The 25698-nt window shown below is 42.3% G+C and overlaps 1 protein-coding gene across 1 annotated transcript in view; it reads right to left on the bottom strand.

Annotated features, from left to right (window-relative positions):
* The window catches only part of MARCHF3 (membrane associated ring-CH-type finger 3), a 78035-nt gene that overhangs the window by 19670 nt on the left and 32667 nt on the right, over window positions 1-25698 (bottom strand). Inside the window, exons 2-3 of the mRNA XM_072859544.1 lie at window positions 4376-4592; window positions 2005-2212 (exon numbers count right to left, since the gene is read on the bottom strand). Of these exons, the coding sequence (XP_072715645.1) occupies window positions 2005-2212; window positions 4376-4569 (402 nt within the window). The 5' untranslated portion in view covers window positions 4570-4592. The remainder of the gene's footprint in view (window positions 1-2004; window positions 2213-4375; window positions 4593-25698) is intronic.

The raw sequence follows: 25698 nt of genomic DNA, 5'->3' as shown, positions 1-25698 counted from the left end.
GCAACTGCATGTAATTGTTCATTACTGCACTAAAATACTGTGGGTATTGTAGCTGAGAAGCAAGAAAAGATTAGCTAGTAAAGAGAAAAAACATCAATTAACAATGTGTACTATGTTTCAGAAATGTTCTTGCACCTGGTTCTCATTTGTTCTCAGCTGAGAAATAAAACACAGCTTTATCATTATTATTATTATTATTATTATTATTGTTGTTGTTGTTGTTGTTGTTGTTGTTGCTATTATTTATTACTGCTTTTGCCAAAAAGAAGCCTCGATTCATCAGGGAATGATCAAGTGACTAGACTCCCCCAGCCTGGGCAGGGTTAGCTTTGCTTTCAGCTTCTTCAATCATCATTAGCTCTGAACAATGTCCCATTTGTGCAAAGCAAGCCTCACGAGCAGCTGCTGCAAGGGAACAGCTTGAAGAAGCTGGATTCTAAAATCAAACTGTTTACTTGCACTGCCTCAGCATCACTTATCTTTCTTATCAGAAGACAAATTCAGAGTGGCATCACCCTTGCACCAAAACCGCACCCGAAAACTGCTTGGCGCAGGCTCAGAGCAGCTGGCCAAAAGAAGATGTTATCATCTTCATTGAAGAATGCTCAGTCATAAAGATTTTGCTGCTCAATCGCTGACAGCCTGAGAACACTCAACAGCAGCGTTTCTCAAACTGGGACCAGCTTCCTGGGAGAGGCTGGAGCCCTGCTAGAAGCACCAAACAACAAGCCAGAGGCAATGGAACACAGCTGGCCTAGGCTTGCTTTGGTTAAGGCTTGACAAGACTACAGGTCTTGTGCTAAATACCATGTCATGTATCTCTTTTTTGCTGATCCTAAAGAAGAATGAAGATATCCTTAGGCTTAGACACAAAATGCACATGCCTAACTTAATCCAGCGTAAAGCAATTTTGGTAGTCTTCAATGAGAACTGCTCACCCCCTCTCTGCATGGGCCCCTGACCCATTTCCCAGCAGTCAGTTTTATCCTGTACCCTCTCATCTGTGAATAAGAGCAAAACAAGATGTGCCCCCTCCCCCTTATTTTTAATACCGTATCTCCTTCAACCAGTTCTGCTACAGTTCACAGGAACAATGAAGACGCACAGGAAGGACATGTCGTCCTGAACCCAAGCTTGGCATATAAGCACCTGTGTCACCAACTGGTACATTAAGATGCTTCTCATTACTTTTGTAAAACGTTATTATTTGTAATTCACTTTTAATTTCAACACAAACCATAATTTTTACTTTTTTTCCAAATTAAAATAGGGGAAGAGAAAGATCATTAACAGTGTAAAGACAGTAATCCTAGCTTTTTTTCTTTTTTTTTTTCTCTTTTCCTGAGGTAAAAAAACCCTCGTAAACTTCATGCAGCCACTAAAGCATATATAGTTGGCCAAAACTGAATTTTAATGGATAAGGGAGAAAAAATTGTCCAATTCACTGTTGAGTCCGGTACACAGTCCTGAGGAGGCCAAAAGGTCACTCAAAAATGGCTAAACATGCCAGACGCTGAGCAAGAACAATTCCTTCTTGTGGGCTTGACATGGAAACTAAGTTTCTAAGGCTCCTCGGTTTGTTACCTCTGTCTCAAAAGCAAGAAAAAAAATAATCCTGACCTATATTTAATGTGCTGAATACTGACACTTGTCTCGCATTCCACAGACACTGTTACTTACCTCTCTTCTATCCTCTGCCAAGCTGGCTGGTATACTATTCCTATACTAGGAATTCGCTGCACACTGTTTCCCAGATCTTCACTCGCATTTACAGTGAAGCAAACCCATCAATCCCATTCTTCTTGCTTGTTTTGATTTGGTTGAAAATAAAGGGTTTGTTATGCCTGCCCTTTCCCTGAGCTCCTGCCCTCACCTTGCCAGGCCCAAAACTCACAGCTTGCTTTGGCTTTGGCGGAGCTGCAAAGGCTTGGCGATGCCTATATAAAAACAAACATGATTTGCTCGTTAAAGCTAAGCTTTCGGGGACATGCCCCATGTACTGACCTCCACCAATGGCCTGGGCTTGCGCTCCACTGCAAACCTGAAGTGGCAGAGTTCACAGTAGCTGGTGTTTGAAGACGACAGCCAGTGCTCCAGGCAGCTGCGGTGAATAGTCCCCAGGGTCCCCGTACATTCACAGGGGGAAAGCAGGTCTTCCTGACTGCTGCCCTCGTGGCAGATCCTGCACATCGGCCGGTCATTGAAGGGGCTGCTGGAGGAGGAGAGAAAATTGCTGGTCAGTATACAGGGCTCATCTAGCCTCTCTCTCTTTCTCTCTGTATGTTACGAATTAGCAATGTGGGAAACATTTGCAGCTTGTGTACTTTGCTCTGTAGTTAGTACACCAAGCTGCTGGGCTAATGGCCACAAGAATTTTGGTATTCTTGTTTAAAATACCTCTTCTGGGGTGGGGGGGAAAGCAGAGAGTGAAGAACACGTGAGAGTGGCAGATGAGAGACAGACAAGTGACCAAGTGCTTCTATACCTTTTTATTTCCCACCTCTTCAGAGTGCAGTAGAGCAGCCGCTTTAAGAAATCTCCAAATGCGTCAGGGAAGTTTTAAACCTGCCTCAGCTGGGCACCTCTTATGCTAGTGATGATCTGTGCCATCACTCCTGACCTACAGGGTAGTATCTCTTATGCTAGCGATGATCCCCTGACCCATAGAGTAAGCCGTTTTCAGTGATCAACAGCAAAGGACTACTGGACCTGAAACAACAGCACCTTGTCCTGCAGCGGTGCGAAGGCAGGGCCACAACTTCAGGCAGGCGTGTGCAGGCAGGAAGCTCCTGTCCCTGGGGAGGGTTTTCCTCTCTTTGGCACAACACCCCACGAGCAGCTTAAGGAGTGATATTAACGGCACTGAAAAGGAGGACTGTGTGAAACACATCCCTCCCGCACTGCTGCCCGTGGCTATTTCTCCTGCATTGCCTCCCCCAAAGCACCCACCTTCCTGGTGGCGGGGTGCTAACATGCAAAGGGGGACAGGTGCTCTTCCTGCCAGTGAAAACCTGGAGACTCTGATTTTAACTATTGACATTCTCCGTTCTACAGAGGAATCTTTTGGGAAAGAGGAAAGCAGTCGCGTGGCTTCCCAGGGTGCTTGGGCTTAGTGCAGCGGGAGGAAAGCAGGAGAAGGCTGCGAGCACCAGTGCTGTTGAACCATGGATCCACTTCACTGCAGCTTCAACTCATCCCCCTGACTGCCAAGGCTGAGAAGGTCGATTTCTTGCCTGAGGTCTTGGAAACAAAAACTCTCCCGACCACATACGCCACCTCACGTAATCTCCTCACAAAAGCAGTTTGTCACTGTTGCTGACAAAACCTTGTTAGCGGATAGCGTACAGTGGCACACTGTTCCCTCTGTCCCTCTTCTGGCTCTTTGCAGGCTGCCCCAGGTAGATCTCACTCAAGTGTAACTGCAGGAAAGGGTAAAGAAGCCAGCCCGCTCCTTTCAATCTGCCTGGGAAAACAGTATGAAGTTGTGCTTGACGCTCCGCACACACGTCTGAGCTGTGCAAAATGCACAGGGCTTAAAAAAGTTGCTACAAGTAAAGGGGAAAAAGTGCTTTCAGGCTGTCACATCACACATGCAGCAGCAGTTAATAATTTCACTCTTCACACGATTGCAGTGGATTGGATTATGTTTGCTGTTTTGTGAAAAGCCAGGGCAACTTCAAGACCCATGCAGTCTTTCCAGCTTCACACTAGTGAAGTGGAATTTAATTTTGCCCCAAGTATCAAGTCTGGATATGGCCAAACACTTAAGCATCCTCTTTCTTGCTTCTAATGAAAACAAAGCCAACCCAAAGCAGGCTAGCGTTTCAAAGGCTGTAATTTAAATGTATATTTCACCACTAATCTGCCATTCTAAACTGACAGCAGAAAGAGCCGCTCTCAATCATCTGGACGACGGCTGAAGCAGCAACACTTGTGTGTGCACCTCTGCTAGAAATAGCTTCTCTGGCCGCTCAGCACACTGGCTCGGGAAGCGCGAAGGAAAAGTGCCGCAGAAGCGCTGGCGGCAGCACGCAGGCTAAACACAGCATCCCGTGCCCGCCAGCGCTCGCCGAAGCCTCCCGCTACTATCGGGGCAAATCCTTGCAGCTGGCGCGCTCGAGCAGCAGCATTCCTAGACAGCTTGCTTCCCTTTCTTCGCCGAGTATCACGGTGAGGGCTTGATTACATCCGTAGCACAACCATTATAAAGTTAGGACGAGGGTTTAATTACACCTGCACTGTGGCAAGCCTTCATGAAGCACCCCACCTCATCCTCCCTTCAAGCGCCCGCAGGACTTGCGGGTGGCGGCTGCGGAGGGTGCACTCGAGCCCGCGCAGGGAAGGGGCCCGGCCCGGCCCGCCACCCCCCACGTACCTCTGCGTGGCGAGCGTCCGCACGACGGAGGAGAGCAGCTGCCCGTCCTTGGCCGACACCTGCATGACATACTGCGGGCAGCTGCCGGCTGGGCTGCCGCCGCTGCCACCGGGCAGCGTCTTGCCGTCGGGTGGCAGCGGGCGCGGGCGCTCCGGCGGGACTCCCGGCAGGTGACTGCAGCGGCTCGTCCTCATGGCGGTGGCCTGCACGTCCCCATCTAGGGAGGAGGGAGGACAGGGTGGTGGGGCAGGGGGAAGGGGCGCTTCCCTCCCTGCCCGCAACTCCGCTGCTCTGATCGATACCAGGCGTGAGAAAAAACATCCCCCCCTCCCCGCTCCAGCCCTCCGAAATCCGCTCAGCAGAGAGAGGAAGCTTACAACGTTATGTGTCACGGAAAAATTCTGTACGTCTCAGAAACAGCAAGCCGGGGCTCTGTGCTGCTTTTCTTCTCTGCAGACTCCTAAAGTTATGAGTGATAAATGGGAAGACTGAACCTTTTTGTCTCCCCCCCCGCCAAATGCTGCAAAGGAATATACAATCTTCACCTTGTGTGCTTTTAAAGGCTGCCCCTGTCCACCAACAGGGAAAGTTATGTATTGGAGGAGAAAGTGACCGATCAGCTCCAAATTCCCTCTGAAAACAGTCCACTGCTCTTAAGTGCCTTCCATCACCAACCCACGGCAGAGCATGGACCCGGCAAATAATCCTGTACAGGTCTTTTGTCACACAGACCTGCTTAATAACAACCTGCGTGCAGTACTAATTTATGCCACAAGGTGAGGTGGAAATCACAGCTTCCCTGTGTCTTTCTTTGCTTTGCTCTTTCTCCCATCACTTCGAGCGTACTTTGTATGATGCTTTCAACCATGGTAATTGGAAAGCAAGGGTTATGCTGGTGACAAAGAGCCTGGGAACGTAAATTCCTGATACCTTTCTACGATGCTCCTTGCTGGGTGTGCTTGTCGGTGAGAGGAGGCTGTCTGGTTCAACAGGCAGAACACCTGGCTACGTGCCTGCAAGCCTGCTCTCCAGGCCAGTCACCAACAGCATATGTACGGGTTGGATGGATTAATCCCTCTGCAAAAGGGGGGAAAGACTTCCTAGCGTGCCTTGAGACAGTTGGCTACAGCCACATGTAAATGCTACGGGTTACTACTATGATATTCACATGTTGAAATCAAGCACGTTTGCCTGAGCTGCATTAAACCCTCAGAAAAAACATTTTGCATCGGACACCACTGTTAATTGTGCAGTACCACTACCGCAGCAGGAAACAGTCTTTAAAAATTAAACATTAATCCACTCTTTTAAACAGAGGTATTTCTCTGGGTTTTAAAAGAAATCTTGTAATTTGATCTCATTGGATTTGAGCAAATGGCAGTGCTAACTTTCTGAAGTCTCCTGAATGGACATCTTTGGCAGGAAGACTTTGTAGCATGTGAGGATGTGATCGGGGTGCTGGACCACTTGTACCATGCAAGTTTTCACGTAGGGACTTATATTCTTAGAAAGGCATCTAAAATAGGAAAATGCTTGGCAAAGTGTTTGTTTTACAGGATTATTTCAGCTATTTTCAGACCATGCATACCCCAGAGAGCAAACTGGAGGCTGATGAGACAGCTTAACAGGGATATAGTGTTCAGAGAATGGGGAAGGAAATCAGACTCTGGCCCTCATTTACAATGAAAATGAAGTAAATGGCCGATTTCAAAACCATTAACACATAAAAGATGCAGACTTTTTAAGAGAATAAGAGCCATGGACTCTCCAAGGAGACCATGGTATCGATAACATTTTGGTTTTAAAATCCATGCTGAGACTGCTTAACAAGAATATTCAGCAGCTGAGTAGCTGCTTCATTAAACTTAAAAAGCCTAGGCAATACCATGCTTACAGACCCATGCTACAGAATTATATATTTCTCTTCTGGTTGCTTCACTGACCTCATTAAGTAAAACAGCAGGTTTATTGTTGCGTATAAAGTCACCATCCAAGCCTTCACAAACACATCCATCAACCACTTGATGGGTTCAGAGCATTTGCTGAAGTATCAGATGATGCAACTAAATGCAAAGCTTTAAAGCACACCAGAAATAATGTAGTTATATCCCAGCAATGATGTTAATTCAAATTTCTGTGTACAGTACTGCATCGATATCCCACTTTGGCACAGCAAAAACATGTAATCCCTTTCTACCTAACTTTTTTTTAAAGGAAGTTGGAAGTTACAACATATTTTCCTGATTTCAGAAGAATAATTTTCACACAAAATCAGTGTATGTGCATGAAAGTAATACAATTATAGAATTAAATAATATGTGCTTTAATACTGAACCCTGTGCTAAATAATGAAGATTAATTGTCCTGAGAAGCACGGAGATCCTAAGCAAATCTGAAGTCAAAGCTGACATTAAGGAATTGTAAATCTTAATACCCACAAAACCCCAAAGTCAGTATTTACCCATATGCATGTGTTATGTTCTGTCAGAATGTTTTTCACCTGAAAGAGGTGGAAATCTGCCACAAACATCTTAACAGAAGAATAAAAATGAAGAACAAAAGCAGGAAGATGTGTTTAGATGGTATTTAGGGAAAGATGCAATATTAAATGGGGGAAGCCAGAATATCAACATTCATTTCAGATACCAGAAAATTCAGAGAAAAGTGGCTGAATTTGGCATGATGGATGTATGTTTGAAGAAATCTAGTAATTAGCTCCTTTTTTCTTTTCTGTGTTACTACACCCACTCCTCTTGCACATCTCTTGTCTATCCAAAATCTATTTTAAGATTACCTTACTACTGTAATATTTAAACCAGATCTTTTCCCTGTTCTAGTTTTTCTGCTTTGCCTTTGGTACCAGTCTCTGACTCCCTCTTCTCACCTCCATGACATGAGATCTTCTGACGGGAGGTGGAAAAGTCTAACTGTCTTTTAGAGTGACTCTCCAATTTCAGCACTATCTTCCAACCGTCACTGATAAGTGTACAGTTCTTGGTATACTTCTTCTCTTCACTTTCTTGTGCAATTACTTCAATTGGCTATATAAAAATCCCATTTTCAGTGTTGTTTAATGATCACAAATCGAAAAATCCTGAGATAAGAAGAAATTATTTTTTAGTGTGTTATATATATGCCAATATATATATATATATGGGTTTAAGGGTATCAGAGTAAAAGTAAAGATATTGCATGTATTTTCTTTGTACCCTAAGTGTGGAGGGGAAAAAAAAAAACCAGCTGTTAAATTCTCAGAGCTGTTCTGTGTCCTCAGAAATTTCAAATTCCTGGCTGGAAAGAGGTCAGTACAGGTTTTCCCGGTGGGAGGACATAGTGAAACAGCATGCTATTAGTTGCTGATTAGAGTGTCCTAGTTGTGATTTATTCCTTCCACTTCATTCACGGGCTTATGGAGTAAATATCTCTCAGCAAGCACTGCAAGTCTCACATATATTCCTGTTACTTTTGCATTCAGTGCTCTGGTTTACAGACATGAAAAGCACAAGTCTCGTAATAATAAGTCTTCTCCCTTGTTCAATTTACACAGTTATAGATGCAGATGATCACAGTAGTTTGCAGTTATTTATGCTATTTCCTCAAAAAAAGTGCAGGTACAACACATATAGTTAGTAAATTAAACCTAGCTGTCACTGTGAAGCAAGAAACTACAGAAGGGAATGAGATGCACTGTACTCAAGCAAATTATCTGAGGTCATGTTGGAGCTGGGTGGAAGATTCTAGTGCAACCTAAGTCCTTTGCCCTGTAATAATACATAGGATGCTATTCTAGCAAATGTTAGGGATAACTTACACTCTTTTTTCTCTCCTGATCTGCTGGCTGCTCCAGCAGAGTTAAAATGTTAAGTCAACATCATCTGATTATCTTGCCTCTCTCTGCCCTCTCCCCCCTGCTTCATTTTTTAAATCATTCCAAAGTTCAGACTGCTTTCTAGGACTTCAGGAGTTAAGAGGTATCTGGAAGTATTTTTCTGCTTGACATTATATGAATGAATGCAAATATTTTGGAAAAGTGGCTTAGCCCCACAAACAAATGCCACCAAACACTTGCAATCTTTGTTTCAGAGACAAGCTACTTCAGGGCTTAGTCAACTGCTGATTATTGCTAACAGTATGTCCCCACTAAGCTCAACAAACATTTCTTTATATGCTGCAAGGTATTTATAGCATATCTTCTTTCCCATGCTTATATTTCTTTTTAAGATATTTGTAACTTCTGTATCAAGAGAAACCATGAGACTCAACAAATGCCAGTGAGCAAGGCGCTGCTACTCTTACTGAATTACACTCATATTTGAGATGTTAAAAACTACCATTAATGCCCTGAAAAGGGATTTAAAGATAAAACTACCTGCATTTACAATAAGCACGTACAACTGGAATCCTTCTTGCACTCTTTCCTACTGTGCATGAACTGACCTAATTTCTTAAACCCATAAAGCATTATCATGCTGATGAGTTAAAATATCACAGTATACTTTTTTAAGCAGTGGTGCTTTTCTGCTGAAGCTGTGAGTGACTTAGATTTCCATGAGACAAAAAGATCTTACACTTCAAGCAGTGGGTTGCAAAAGTTAAACAAATATTCATGCAGAGATCGTGTGTGACTTGCTTGTTTTTCCTTTTTTTCAGCATCTTTGCTAAGAATAGCACATATTGCATCTCTCATAGTCATGCAGTTTCAAACCTGGCAATCCATTTGCCTTTCTTATTCCATGTTTCCGTGAGACACCCTTTGGTTTCAAGAAATGCAACTGAAGCATGCATCAATCAGCTTCAAGACTTAAAAACATGCATGAAAAACCAATACCTTCCCATCTGGGGATATTTTCCCAAGAAATACTGCATTATTAAAAAAACACAGCCATAATTAAAAGAAACGGCTTTCGGAGATGTATTTTTGTTTCCTATTTATGTACTTTCACATGCCAGAAGAGTATTTCTCTTTCCACTCTATCCACAGCCCAGTGTTCAAGATTAAAATTACAATCCAGTATCAAGTAGAAATGGCAAACTAGTTGTCCTGAAGGCCAGGAGTGAAACCTAGCCACATATTGACATTGTGTGACTTGGTAAGACCGTGTGTCCTACATGGGCCCATGACTGCCTCAGTCTGTCCAAGAGATTCTGCAGGTACAAACCAACACCTTTTGCACAGATTACTCTAGCAGTTTGGCCCCCAGTGACTTGTGTTCGTGGACAGATTTTTACTTCAGGATAGGTCAGCAGATTTGGAGCACAGAGACGATTCTGCGTTGTACTGCAGTCTGGAAGAATAGTGCACCTCATGGAGAAACGTCTTCTGTCTTTATTTCTTCTATCAATCCCAGTTCATTACTCGGAATGCAAATCATTGCATTCTAAGTAATAAACAAATTCCTGGTTTCAAAAGTTGTCTGTAATATAGTTATGAGAGGCTGTGTGAAAAAGGTGTCCTTCACTGGCTTCAAACCTATCAAACAAGTATTACAGTGTATATTATGCTTTGTTTTTTGAAATGGAGAACAGGAACTCATCTTTCCCTCACTGTGGTTTAGATAATCTTTTTATGCCATCCTGCCTCTTAAGACAGTCATTTTTTTAGTAGTTTCTCAATATAGAACATGTCCATATTCCAGTTATTCTGACTTTATGTGATCCTTATGGGGATAAACCACTATGCACAAAAGACCTCTGCTTTAATTAGACTACTCTTAGGGGTTTAGTTACAGCAGGACAGAAGTCAGGACTGGTTGGCAAATCTCTGTGAGAAGCGAAATACTTAGGCGGTTAAGCTAGCTGTGACTAAGCCCCATCCCACTGTAGCTATGTTACGTTGCTCCAGAGACTAAAACAGGCATTGCAGTGACTGGATGGCTTGCTGCTTTGTCTCTCAGATTTACTTTCCCATTGAAAAATGCAAAAGAAGAACCAAAATTCTCAGCTCCAGAGTACTATGAAACTTCCTAATTTTTTACCTATTAAGAAATGATACAGGGTACTGTGAAGATGGCATGGCCAGAACCTTTCTAAAAGAGCAGGACACACTGGGACACCTGAAACTTTTATTTTAGTAACTCTGACACTCACGAAGGAGTTTTCTGTATGTCATTTCCAAGGTATTCATAGCTGGAATTGTTTTAAATGTTTCTTGACTCTTCCCTCCATGCTCCACCACAGAGTGCATGGATTCCCTCCTGGTTTCAACCCCACTGAGGCTACTAAGTAAAGAAACTAACAGAGTAACTGGCTGTTCCAGTTGCAGCCCTAGATGCTGTCCGCCAACATGGGGGAGAGATCTGCACTTCTTTCAGTATGTTTCTTAGAAATCAGCTGGCAACTGCAGATGATAATTACAGCTTAGGAACCTGGTGCTGTAGGAGATGCCTGAAGGGCAGGCACTGCCCCAGACTCCCAGGTTGCTGCTATTGCCTCCTGTGGCACGCGTCTACCTGTGCCCCATCCCTTCTGCATTTGCCTCCCCGAGACCGCAGCTCATCAGCTACTCTTACTTTTTTCTCTGGACTCGGTTCCAGTCCTGTTGCGTGATCCTGTGTGTGTACCAGGGTTGTTCTTTGAAGTAAGACTTTACAGCAGCTAAGCCCAGAACTCATAATGGGAAATGCCAGCTCTCCTACAGCCTTAGTAGATGTAAGGATCAGTACAATTGGTACACTTGCTCTGTTTGTTAAAGAACAAAGAAAATAAAAAGATACAGAAACTTTCAGAAAAAACATCTTAACTCCACAGGAAGTGCACATAAGACCCTTAAGTCCTCCAGACTAAAAGATTAATTTCTGCAACTTGAGAAGATGAAATAACTCCTACATCTGATAGTCACATGTGGCTTAGGATACAGGACGACATATAAGATGCTGCCTAACCTGTTCACTACGGAGGTACAAAGCACTCACTGGTATCAAGTCACCAGTGAGAAAGGCAGAGGGGAACCAGCATTGGGGCACAGCAGTTCTGGGACATGATGACAGGTGAAGGATGTTGGAGAACATTTTTGTTGAGAATCCATACAACCTGGTCAACAGCATTCAGTTTGTAACAACACCATCACCAAACTCTCCCAAGGACCTATGAGAGACAACTGAATGCTGCAAGAGGAAGATGTAATACTTGTTTACCAGTTGAGGAAGGCGGTAAACTTTACAGTCTTGAAAGATTTAACTTTGAACCATGTCAACATATAGAAAGTAGTGAAATACCAGACCCCACTGATATCAGGCAATTTTAGTTTGGCTGTTTCAGCCCACAGTTTACTAATTTTTCATGCTGTAGATAGCATTTTCTGCTCAGCTGGTCTGACTGCAGAGAGCTCCGGGGCCTCTTAAAAACTACTGTGCAGTAGGCTGCATGTAAAGTATAATTTTATAAAGAAGCACATCAAAGAACTGAGTGCTAGTCTGAGGCAGTAGCACAAAGCAGTTCAGCATGAATAGTCCCTAAGAGTCTTCCCATGCATTTAAAAAAATCACTGCCCACCCATAAATCAATGGTTTTTTATTACGTACTGAACCTTGAAACACTTTTCATGAGAGCAATGGACTACCTTTTGGCACTGTGGACTTTAATAAATTGCTTTGTATGTCTGCACAGCCACTAACATAAGTCTTTTGCTTAGATTCTTCTTTTGTTGGTTGTCAAAATGGAAGATGTCACATGATAATACATACCATAAATACTGATGTTGGTGGCATTTTAGTCTTCCATTAATAATAAAAATCAGAAGGTACAAATACAGTTTATAACTGATCTGGAAATAGTAATGACAGTTTCTTTCGAAGTATAAAGAAAAACATAAGTTTTCTTTTCTAGTATTAGTCTTTTCTAGTGGAAATGTCTTTCCTCATAGGAGTTGGAATGCAAGACCTGTCTGTCTCATTTTTCCTAGAAGAAATTTTGGATTACTAGGCAAAGAGGAGGCAGTTATGATTCAGCATACTGAATGGTGCTGCCAACAGATTGTCCCTCCTGAGCTGCACAAGCTGCTTTCAGGTTCTCTGGAGCAATGCGGGTTGCAGAAAACTGGTATTTCCACAACTGCCCTTTGAATGAATGGGCTCCCTGTGCCTGCAGAAGCTGGTAGAACATAGGCATGAATAAAACAGCCTAATGTGCTTAATTGCACCCTTACTAAGCATAATCCGGGAAATAAATTAGTGTTTCTGTATATGCTGCCAATTTTGCATCTGTAAATTCCTGGCCATGGGTTGGTACGGCAAGCCAGACTCCCAGAATAGCCACTTAATCTACACTTGCAATCTACAACAGCCACTTAATCTAATAGCCACACACTGGAGTACGCACAAGCTCTGCTGAAGGCCATCTTTCTCTCTGCCTAGCCGGCACTCCTTGTAACTCTGTTCCAGTTACCGCAGCCCACACAACCACCTGTTGTGGCTTCAAGTCCAGATGCCATTTGCTAACACGGGTTCTTCTGGTCTAAGGGTCCCTCGAGTGCTCAGCTCCCTGGAGTGGGACATACACTGGCTTCTGAACGCAGGGTGACGTCCCCTGCCTGTGCATTCTGCCTGATGTATTAGGGAAGAAGGACAGGAGCGTGAGTGGTAAAGGTTACTCTGGAAGGGGGTACCAAAGACATGCTGCTCTGAGATAAGCATCCTCAGTGAGGAAGGATGTAGTAGTTTTGCTGACAATCTTGAGTGGAGGAGTCGAAATGCTTAAGTATTTTCCAGCTTCTTTCCGCAACCTCCTCTATGCCGCTTCCCACTACAAAAATCCTTTTGCTAGGCTTCCTTAACTGAGAAAGCTAAGAATACTCGGAACTGGAGGCTAAGGCTTGCCTGCACCTATTTCTGGGTGACTACACTCAGGCTGAATCCCTGCAAACGGAGGAAGGCGCTCACCCTAACATGTTCCTAAATTCCCTTTTTTTCATTGTCACGTCCTCTTCACACTCCCCCTCCCTTCTTTCCCCACCCCTGCCCACAAACTTTCTGCTTATTCTGGCCCTGCTTAATGAGAAATTTTAGAGGACAATGAGACGAAGCTTCCCGCAGGCAGCTCCTTTCCCTTCTGCCAGCCTGGCCGTGGCTGTACCTGGCGAGCAGAGCCGACCCTGCACCAAGCGTCTGCAGGCTGCAGCCACGAGTGCACGAGTTACCCCTCCAGCAGAAACCCAAAGCTACCTTTATTAAAAGACCAAGTCTAAGGCTGCAAAATGATGATCACTGCCGGAATTATGCTAAGTGCTGGGACAGTGCTTTTCTCCATTTCTTTTGATTAGTGGGTATGAACTGGGAAGTCTGGCTTCCCACAGAAACAATGTGGCTTAATGAATAAACACAGCCCCTGAGGTCTGACCCAGAATGAATCTGAAGGGTGGCTTCCCCCAGAGGGGTGTAGGGATGGCATTGCCCTGAGTCACTGTATCCAAGTGATTTATTTACACCTTGTGTCATCCCAGGACATGGCTTAAACTGCAGGTGTTTTCACACTTAAGTATCAAAATGCAGTGACAGAATTAGTATCTACTTATAAGCTGAAAGCTTACAAGTTAAGAGGCCTGGAAACTTGTTTTTGCACTAGAAAGTAAGTTCTAGGCTCTCTTTCATTTTCCTAAATTAGGTCACTTTATACAGATGAGACAAGTACATTTTGTAACCAAATGCCAGACATGCATGTTTAGTTTATGGCCTAAAACCTGTAGGATGAGGCTTGCACCATGAGAATTCCATTTCTCTTCAACAAGGGCCAAAGGACAAGGAATCCCACGTCAGCCCTTTAAAGACAGGATTCATCTCTAAAAATCACTAAGTACTTTGTTCTGAAGAGCAGCAATCTTTTTTTGCACAATACATATTAGTGATACTGCACTTCCTTTAGCACAGGAACTGTAAAACTTTCAGAAACCCCTTTCTCTGCAAATACCTAGGATTTCATCAGAAAACCTGTCTTCTGCAATTTCCAACAGCAGCAGCTTTAACCAGAGCAGTCAGCACCTCCTGGCCTCTCTTCTATTTAGATCCTTCATTTCTGGTGCTTGATTTATGAGAAAAAGTGTAATCCAAGAGTGCAGGACGCTCCTCCCACACAGCATGTCTCATGGCACCCTCTGGGACTCACGCTGCGTCTGCACACTTTGGGACAGCTAAGTGCACCAAAGAAATGTAACAGAAATCACACCTGCTACACCCTGATGTTTTATAGCTTAACTATTTTATCAGCAGACGGTGAGGAGCAAGACAGTGTGAGGACCAACGTCTCTGTCAAATACAAAGTCTTAAAGTCTTCATTAAATACAAAGCCTTAAGAGAAAAAGTCAAGTCAGACCCAATCCAAATATGCTGCATTTGATGGAAATGTTACTATTTCCTCTGGACCTCCCCCAGCTTTACATTGGACTCAAAGCTACTGTTCAGCAGCAGTAGGATGAAGCTCAGGGGAAAATGCTCCAAGTTAAATCTTCTTGTACTCCCAAGGCCATGTTTTCCTCAGGGAACATTCAAAAATAGCTCTCACCATTTCCACTGCAAGGCTAAAAGGAGGGCTGCTAACATCACATGAATTATAGCCCTGTCCCACATAAGAAATCCCTAACTCTCCTTCATTTTCTACTCACACAGGTAAACATCAGCTGAATTCAACCAATTATTCCTGACCAGGTAAGGTCGAGCTAAAAATGACTTGCTTAAACTGCAAATGGTGTAAATATTGCTTAACTTCATGCCTGGGGTTTAGTAATAAATTCCTGTTCATGTAAAGCTTGTGTAAATGAATTCTTTCACAAACAGGAGCAGTTTGTAAACCTGTGGTTTTACATGGCTCACAGTGGTCTAGTCCGCATAAATCTTGAGCGGGACTGTGACCGAGCAACTTCTCTGTGGAAGAGCTTGCACCACAGAGAACACAGGCAGCGCTGGTTGGCCACGGAGGCAAGAGTCTGAAAACTGCAGGGCAAACAGAGCTAGGGATGAAAAGCAAAAAGCAAAATGCTTTTAATTATTAAAGGAGAATACTTGCAGGTATATGGTCACAGTATTTCTACAGATAGCTTAACTAAAATGCTAATTCTTTTGTTCATTGTTGCTAAGTCAATTATTTACCCACTTTCAGTATATTTGATTCTTCCAGCTCTTACAGTCAAGACTGCACTCAAATATGATCTCATTAAAAATATCACATTTATAGTCCTCACCATTGATGGAAAAACAGTTGAATATGAAAGTTTAAAAAATATACTAAAACCACTTCCAAATTAAAATAAGTAGAAAATTAAAAACATTTCTCTTTTTAATAGCTTTATATTTTAATTATAGAGTTTAGTGATATTGGCTACGTCAGCCTTACACTGGCTAACAAAAACTTAATTAGAAGCTCAATGAATATGACTTCTCTTTAAGATTTCAGTTTTGAAATAGAGAAACAAAGATTATTATCTTACCCTGAATACCTCTGTTTTGATCCATTGTAATTAGTGCTCTATGCAAGATATCTGCATTAGTAAAAGCATTGGCTGGCACTCTGTATTGAAGCCTATGTGCATGAAGTACAATGGAAACTTAAGCTGAAGGAAGCAAAGGCTTCTACCTTTTCTCCCCTAGATACTGTGTCTGTCAGTACTACAATGAGACTGCAAACTCCTTGGGGTAGATTCAAGTCTTCTAATGTTTTATTCAGCAATGAATCAGCTGATGACACTTTGTAAATACATGAAACTTAGCTTGTATGTGATGCTTTGCAAAGCATGCCCTAAACAAACATATTTATATGTAAAATATATGCTTTCTCTTATTCTAAGACTGTGTGATCACCCCATGTGTTTCTGAAGGTGCCATCTAACAAGCCCTTCTCCTTCACTAAAGAGAATTTACTTTGTATTATTTTATCTTGTAGTGTTTTAGTTGGCAGTAGTTGAGCTTTTGATGTTTACTGACAAGGGAATTAGTCTTTCAAAAATATTGTTTAAAAAAAAAGAAAACATTATTTAAAGAAAAATGGCTCAAAATTCAGCTCTTTTCCTTTTCCCTTTTCTCTTTTTACCCTTCAGACAAAAGCAGCTAAAAATACTCTCACTGCATTTTCCTCCACACAAGAAGATACACTAATATGAAAACAAAAAGAGTTTATTTTTCTCAGCAGGAGCAAAATGTAGACTCTCTGGTTTTCTACAATGTTTACATACAGATTTCCCTCTGAACTTGAATTCTGGGGGGAAAAAGTCTTTCATCAAACTCCAAGACTTGCGCTCTAGAGATCACTCCAGATGAGACAACCACGTGGGAATACTACAAATTAATTAAAACCAGTGACAGTTCCCCCTACACTAAGTAGTTTTACATGCATATGTGTTGTGCTGTGTAAAACTATATGCTACAGGGACTGGACAGTCCCATTCCTTTTCCAGCAACAAAGCACACCAAGAATGCTTTTAGTCATTGTCAGATGAACTCGGCACTGGTCAAACAAATCAGACCTGACATGCAGACCTGGGAATGAAAAATAATTGCTGTAAACAAAGCATGTAAAATCCAATTTCTATTCAGTAATTTTCAAGCAAATTACTGAAATGCTGTGCTAGTGAATCAAAACCACAAGACAGAACTAAATCAAAATGGCATAGGTAAAATTTGACTGGGCAACATTATTCTCCTTATCCAAATCCATGATTAATACCAACAAGAAAAATAATAAGAGCAAGAGTTAGAAGTGAACTAGGTCTTAGCCTTGATACTACGAGAAATAAAGGCAATGGAAGTTTGGACTAATTGCTGATCTCAGTTGGGATTCTCATCTCTGTGTTATTGTGACTTACGCACTGAAATCAACCCTGAGATGCAGATTTTCTTGCATGCCCATGATAAACTTGGTACAGGACTGTGGTAGTGAAACAGCTTGACGATGACATCTCAGTTTGTGCCAGTGCTGTTAGAGCTTCGCAGCAGTCTAATAACTGTTGTCCAAGTTGTACCATCGCCGTCTATTTCTTCAGGGGCTGCAAGTACGGTATAGTTTACCCGATTTATACCACTATATAGCCCTCTTATAGTGGTATAAATTCTGGTGAAATTGGTGGTGAATCTGGTGAAAACTGGTGAAATTCTTAGCTAGCCATCATAGCCAGATTCTGTCCCCCTATCACTAAGATAACATCAGTTGTGATCTTCATCTAATGTCTTCTACAGCTGCAGGAATTCTGAGTGTGGTCTTGGAGTCTAGGAAATTGCACCCAGCAGTAGCAAGTCCCAGATCCTACAGAAAAGTAGCTTTCTTGCTTGCATCACGGACAATTCTAAAGTACAAAATAAGTAGGACTTAGTTGTCCATTTTGAATGGCCTTGCAACAACTCTTTCACTGCCTCTTAGATCAGGCTTCATGCTTATACTTCATAGGAATACACCCCAGTTTACAATCATGAAACAATTTACTTATGTTACTTTGGCCAGTATGAGTTTAAAAAAATCAACACATAAAGGGACAACATTCATCAACTCACAACAAATATTCAGTCCCATAACCAATGTATACTGAATCTGATTCTTTTGAAGTTTATGTATCGCTTGAAAGGTAACTTTCTGCTTCTTGAAGATGAAGTATGTCTGTCAAGCTTAGTACGTGTCGGGACAGAGAATAGTATTAGAGAGAAGTGGGCCATTACCTCACTGCCAACATGCTCTGGTTTGGAGTTCATCCTATATGTATGAATACGATGAAGGGACTCTGGCCAAACTCCATAAGAAGGCCAAGTCCTATTAGGTCTGAAAATGTGATGATTATGGTATTCCTCCAGCCACCCTTTTAAAGCACCCTTATTATAGATTCACTTAAATCTCATCAAAACGTATGCACATGTACCACTTTGCATATCATAAAGCATCAATGATGGCACAGAAAGCATCCAGGAGCGTGGAAATGCTAGGACTTGGCTGAGCCTGTTGGCTCTGTTGCAGGCGAACCTACATGACGTTAATTGTTGCCAAAAGGCAAAACAGCTAAAGAGCTCAAAGTTTTGCCTCAGGGCCTGCAAAATTCTGGGGTTTCTGGAGAAGTTGTGAACAGCCAGAAGTAAAAGCTAAGATAAATCATTGCCTTCAGCAAAGCCTTATGTCAACCTACTTCACCCTGCAAAACATTATCCATTCTTAGAAAACAAGTAATTAAAGATTCTCCTCTGTAGCTCCTGAGCAGCACAAGACTTGCTCCCCTGTCATTGCTTGCTGGTGAGGTAGGTAAGGAGGAACACTCTAACGGAGGTTTAGGATGTAATCAACATAACCTGTTGATTAACTTCCATCTTCCACAATGCAGGATTTTGTGGATCTCTGTCCCCTCCACTACTCTAAAAAACTTATTTTCAGCCAGACCTACCCCTCATTAAGACGGTGGAAATTTCTAGAATCTATTCAGTGACTATATTCTGTTGTGACACCTATGGTCCAGTGACTATACACAGCAGTTGAGGAGAGTACACTTAGAGATGATTACCAATGAAACCTAAAAATGGAAACCTTAAAGACCTAGAAGACTTTAAACCTTAAACCTAAGTCCTAAACAATACCCCTAGGTAGGTACTCTAGTTCTGTCTCTTAATCAAGACCCATTTATAGTTACGTAGCCCATGAAATGTGAAGTTTGAGGATCTGCCTTCAAAAGGGTTGCATAAAACTGGACACTACTTAGAAGAACAAACAGGCATACCACATTTTCTATGAAGAGCACTTTCCTTGGTTCAATTAATGCTCAGGCTTAAGCTTTTAAAGCACATTTAAGGATAATCCAAACATGGTGAGCAAACAAACAGGATCAAATGACTAGTTTCCAATTCTATCTGCTTGTTAAGTACATGATGAGCACTGAACTGTTCTGAGCGACAGAGAGAAAAGATGACACTTCTCGTCCCAGGAGGCTTCCACACCGAGATGTCTCAAACTCAGTAGTAAATTGATTACACAGATGATTCTGCTGGTTCTGGCAACCAGAAAAAAAGCAGACAGACTATTTTTAGCATGGTGCTTCATTATCAGTTTAATGGCATCCCAAGCTTTATCAGCCTGTCAGGTCAGAAAGAAAGTACACCTTGTTAGAGGGAAGCACTGAAACAAATTTCCTCATTAAGTACAGTGTCTCCTAGTTTTTCCTTATTGCTAGAAGGATCATTTTTCACCCTGTAAGTTGGATAACTAAGAGTCAATCATTTTCTGTTTTATGTTAGGCTAGCTCTATCACTTTTACCTTTCTTGTCTTTGGCTAGTGTATTTTTAAGTGGTTGCTTCTGGGTTTTGATATATTTTCCATACATATTTTATAACAACATTGATACTGAAGTAGAAAAACTGATCACTTCATGTATGAACATCTTCCTAGACTACTGAATCTTAGTGAATTTTTGTCTCATCATTTTGAGACTGCTGCACTGCCAAAGGTTAATTACATTTCCCATACCATCTGGGCATTGTTCTTAGTTAGTCATATTTGTCCTTAAATTTGTTCAATTTTCCATCGAAAGCATCCCCAGTGTTTTTGTAAGGAAGCCTGCATCCTCCAACAACTCTCCTTCCTTTCTACCTCCTAGTTCATCTCTTACCACAGCTGCGGATGCAGAATGAATTCCTGATATCACATCATTCCATAAAATATATCTTAATGCTCTTGACATACTTGTCTATGTAATATCCTCCAGGCATACAATTTATTTGTAACCCTAATGAAGAACATTGATTCAAAGGAGTGACAAAAATTAGTTGAAAGTAAGCCAGTCTTGTTCAAACCCCTCCTCAGTGCATCTCTTCTCTGAAGCGAAACAGTCCCATCCTTGCAGTAATTAAAACACATATGTGCATCTAATGTTTGTGAGATCTGCCCTTTCTGACAGTCAGTATCTGCTTCATGCACATTACATTCCTGGCTGCTGATACAGCCCGTGGATGGACTAATTATGGATAGGTACTTGTGACCAAGTGTTCCCAGAAACTAAACTGAGATTATCTGCCTCATTGCATACAGCCATCAGTTCATAACTGCCAAGCAGAGCTAAAAAAAAACAAAACAGAGGTAGAAAATTCCCTGTCTCAGCCCCAAAATACTGAACAACCTTGGCCCCAGCCAGAGCTCAGGTGTTGTCGAGACCAAAACAACAGGAGCCTAACGCTCAAAGAAAGCGACTAATTGCAACAGGCCAGTGCAGGCAGAGGTGAGGGAGTCCAGAGGGTGGCAAATTTCACCTGGTTTTTGTGCATTTTTTTTGTGCAAATGGAAGGCAGTAAGTGACTCATCGCCATTTGAGTCTTCAGGGAGGAAAAAAAAAAGACAAACCTCTTTATACTCCTGAACATGATGTGCTCCTAATCAAGTATGAACAAGGAAATGGTGAAGGTCTGTCAGCCACTACCCAAATGAGCTTGGATGAAGATGTTCTTGTATCATCTGGCTTTAACACACAGACATATACAAAACATCAATTCCTGTGGCAAAACTTGAGCCATAGTCACTCGAGTTTGTAATTTTTCATTATTCCACTTTGATTTAGTTAATAAAAGCTTTCAAATCAAACTAACCAGATCAAACTCTGCCTGAAACCTGTAAAATAAGCTAGAATATGAACAAGTGGGTGAGAAAGCCAGGGCAAGCAAGCAAGAGCAACATGTAGATGTATAAAATATCTCAAAAGACTGAGAGAGTTGCCTGTTAGTTTCTAAATCTTAATGGCAGCAGGGCATGATTAGAACAGCAATGTCCAGTGAAGTACTTCCAGTTCTTCTTCCCCACTGCACTTTTTGCGGTTCGTGTAAAATGCTGGCTGTTCATCCAGGCAGCACCTGAATGACAGGCAGTCAAGCAGCAATTAGGAATTAACGCTATGTTGTAGGTCACAGCTGAAAGCCCACACTAGCCTTGCAGCTGCCAATAACTTCCAGCCCAAGATGTGCCCTTAAAAGCAGGACTATCATACCTCTGCAATGCAACCCTATAGCCACAATCAGCGACCGACCAACCATTCCTGCGCAATGAAGTCAGCTTACAGCTATGAAGTTAGCTTTAAGGGCTTTATTATGGATGAGTTCCTCCTGTGCTATTGAAAATACTTTGATCTCTCGGGTTTTAGCACAGCCTAAATTTAAAATAAGCTGCTATAAGGGAAACTATCCTTTTATGCTGCAATTGAGCTGCGTGGATTGAAAGGTTACAGGCACAAGTAGAAGGAAAGTACGAATGCGAAGATTAGCTACCACATTCATCTTCCTGCCTGCCTTGGCACAGACCCATGCAGTAAGTCAGAGAAACTACAACTTCAGCAGTCATGAAAAAGTGGCTCTGCATTTTGCTGGGAGGGGAAAAGAAAGAGATAGGGTTCAATTTCCAACTTGAGGTTTCCAACTCAAGATTTGATCATCTTCAGGGGCCGGTCCTAGAAAACAATGCCTATTCTCTGTCTTATTAATATTCCCATTCACACTAAGTAATTCTCCTCCCCCTGCCACACCAGACTCCCTCAGACATGATTTAAGCTGTCATACTACAAACTGTTATTTCTCGTGCATGCTTTAGAAAGGGAGCATCATGAACAACATGCTAGGTGATGGCCACAAGTCTGTCCCAAAGTCAAGCTCTCTGAGCGTGCCGGGCTCTGAGCTGACTCCTTAGCTCTGGGCAGCAGCCTGAGCAGAGGTCTGGGGTCCAGTCAATGCCAGCATGGCTCCTTGTGAAGCATCCAGGAAGATAAGCCCCTGCAAGCTTTGCAGTCCAGCTGCCCGCTCCAGCCTTGGCGACATTCAGCTGCCACTGCCCACTGGATTTTCACGACCTGCAGTGCCCAGCCAAGTGCCTCGTGCAGGACAGCCTCCGCCGGCCAACAATCTGCACCAGCAGCTTCTTCAGCCCCACGGCCCTTGCACAGTTCACCTTAGGAAGAGTCAGTCTCAGGATCTCTGTAACACTTCATAAGGCCTCCAGTGGCATCCACAGAAGTTATTTTATTCTGTTTCACAGAGATCTGCGCTCTAGGGAATCAGACCTTAAAGACTAATTTGATGGTTCAGACAGCCCAAAGGACGAGGCTGTAAGGCTGTCCTCGTGTGAAGATACTACGATGACTTGTCAGTACCGAGAGCTTAAACAAGCCCTGTATATTTACTAATTCTAGCTACAAACATGAACTGCTACAGCATTTTACTTCCAAACGTTTGAGGTAAATGCATTTGATGCTTCTCATGAACAGCCTAGAGCAGATAAGCAAACAACTAACACTGACCTTGTGTCAGATTTACAATTTTATTTTATTTTTTAAGCCCTCAGAAAACCAATTACCTAAACCCTAAGCTAGTTAGGAGAAAACTAATCTTCCAGTCTTCAGCCCAGTGAGGCTTGTAAAGCATCTGGCTGAGGGGGACACAAGAGTATGCCCTTGAGTATGTTGATGTGCCAGCCACAGAACAAGGTCTGTCTGGTTTTGTCGCTCCAGCCCTGGCAAAAGACAACTGCCAAAGTCCACTGATAAAATCCACCAGTCAATCGGAGCTGCTACTGGAGCATTATGGAAGAGCAGGAACACGCAGCGGTTATGCTGCAGTTTGCATTTACCAAGGATTTATGCAAACACTAATAAACTGCGGGTCAGATCCCGATTTACATGATCAATATTACTCAGCTTCAGCCGAGGGCCATTTTCTCTGATTAAGGAAATGGGGGGGGGGGAAACTTCAGAAAGGCCTCAAAATGATGCCAAGGCAATGCAAAGGCAAGTTTCCATGCAGCTCACACACTGATAGGAAGAACCACATGGATAAGAAAGGATTGCAGACTATTGCAGCTCTGACCTTGCCTCATGCTGCTGTCTCTCCTGAGATAAAGCACTGATCAACTACAATGAGAACTGGGATACCAGAGCTCAGTTTTGATTACAAAAGAAGAGGAAGGTCTATTGCACTTCACCTGCAATCCAAACATCTTGGATTATTTCCTCTTCCTTCATGTCACTTATGGTGGCTTAATGGAAGAATTAAGGATCAGTGAAGAACACCAAGCTATGGGTAGGCACCACACACAGACCATCCCAAAGCAGCAGTCACCATTTTTGAGTGTTCAACTTCAAACCCTTACTAGGTGCTAACTCTCTGAATTGCACATTGACCTGTAAGAATCCTTAGTTGGATGTCTACTAAAATAACGAAAAGGAGAGTTGAACAACTGCATCCGTCTCTGCAGCTGCACCATACCTCCTGACTGTCCTCAGACCTTACCCCAGCTGCTGCTTTCCCCAGAAGTTTCTACCCCACTGCCCTTGCAGATGTGTGGTTCCCCAGCACCAAGAGCATTAGCTGTTAGTATTGCCCCTCCAGAGGGACTTAAGAGAGACTTAAAAGGAATGATGACGACAGTCCCAATGAAGACTGGCAGTCACTACATGGTGCTACAATCTGATCACTGGATAGAAGTCAAAATGTAGGATGAAATCCCATTGCAGGGCTGGAATATAGTACACTTTTTTCTATACCACCTTTTTATAAAGTACCAAAACGAAAATGTTTCAGACTGCCTGGGCTGCAACAGCTTCACAACAGTATTTATTCATTTGTGTTTACTGTCGCATCCTAATAAATACCACAGTCAATAAAAGTTTTACGCTAGTTGCCTCCACCCTTTGGCTCACCTTCTGCGAAGCTTGCCTATTCATCATAACCGTCATCATTAAGCCAGAAAGAAGACTCTGTTGCTTACTTTTTCACCATGGGCGTTTCCACGCAGAGACCACATTTACAATTTTTATGCGTTAATTTTTTAATATGTGCCCAGTGGTCTTACGACAGTTGTTGCAAAGTTTGGGCAGACTAATATAAATCTAACAGAATATTTTAAAAAGCATTGGTCAACTGTATCTAACAGAGCTCTTCTCCCAACTCCCAAAGGGGGATCTGTGCATGGCCATTTCTAAGGTCATGAGCTTGAAAGCTGGGCCAAGCAACACCAGTGGCCATCTCCACTCCCACCTTCCACCAGGAAGGAAAGCATGGCTTCTACTTTTTTAAACTGTTCATTCTAAAAAGATACGCAACATTTGAGCTGCAGCTTATCAAGGTCCTCTGGCAAGCTACATGACCCACAGATTTAGTTCATGGCTTTGACTATTTTTCCACATTCTGGCAACCCTCAATCTTGCAGGGATTGCCCCAGGGCATGACATGTCTCCACATCTCCCACAGAACAGCCAACATAAAAAAATCAGTAAAATCAAATAGAGGTAAAAAGAGCCCATCAGAGCCAGTGTGCTTTATCCAAGCCACTGTGCTTCTCTACATGTAGCCATGATAGTTAGACAAGGATATTTGGTTCTCAAAACTCAGCAGTTTCGTGTAACAAATCAAACCAGACTCATTCAATCTTAAAAAGAAAAATAAATTTTTAAAAGGGAGGGAAAAAAATGCTCACTCCACTTCCACAGCTTAGTCCAAACACATGAACACAGAAAAAATACAAAAGTGTTCACATGACTACCCTGAAAGTGGTTTGTGGGTTTGAGAGGTATTCAGCCTGGAACAGAAATAACTAGAGCAACGTTAAGTAGCTAGCAATTCCATGGGACAAGCAGTGAGTACTCATGGCAGGAGCTGTGGGAAATAGCATGTGAGCATGCCATACCTGGAAAGATCACTACATAAATCACTCAGTGCATTATTTTGAAAAACAAATATGACAGTGAAAAGTTATGAATGAGGATAATACATAATAGATAGAAGACATGATAATATCACTGATTTCTCTTCTGCACAAGTGGTTGAGTTTCTGACTTTGTTAGTAATGTTGATAGGTAAGATAAAACTTAGTAAAGATCTGCAAGAATCAAAGAAAAAGGATCCAAGATTGACTTGAGCATTTAGAAATTTTTTTACAAAGTGTTAGACTAAATATTTTGTCTTTGCTTTGGTAATGCCAGCAATGTTTAATCACCACTAAATACTGTTGAATAATTAAATCCAGATGATATTTCTGTTCTCTTTTAATAACATTATTTTCTCTTCCTTATTTTTTTTCCTTAAAACCAATGTCTACCAGTCAGTTAATTAACCTCCATTTTTCTAGGATCCATTTAGAACAGGAATACACTAACTCTTCAGGTGAAAGTAATTTATAGACTTCATTAACCTAAATTATTTTCTATTATTTTGTCCTCAGCAGAGCAGTGTTGCAATGATAATCAACAACTTAGAGCAGGACATGTTAACAAGTTTGTTCATCTCCTGAATTCTGCTAACAAAAAAACATCACCACACTATTAAATAAAAATAAATGGCAACTATTACCAATTTTATTATTCCTCCACGAAGAATAGACACCACTGATAACCAAATCCTCAGTTCAG

Source organism: Ciconia boyciana, chromosome 4 (assembly GCF_034638445.1).
Source record: "Ciconia boyciana chromosome 4, ASM3463844v1, whole genome shotgun sequence".
Lineage (NCBI taxonomy): Eukaryota > Metazoa > Chordata > Aves > Ciconiiformes > Ciconiidae > Ciconia > Ciconia boyciana.
Note: the sequence above shows the minus strand (reverse complement) of the source record. Positions and strands in the feature narration are given on the sequence as shown.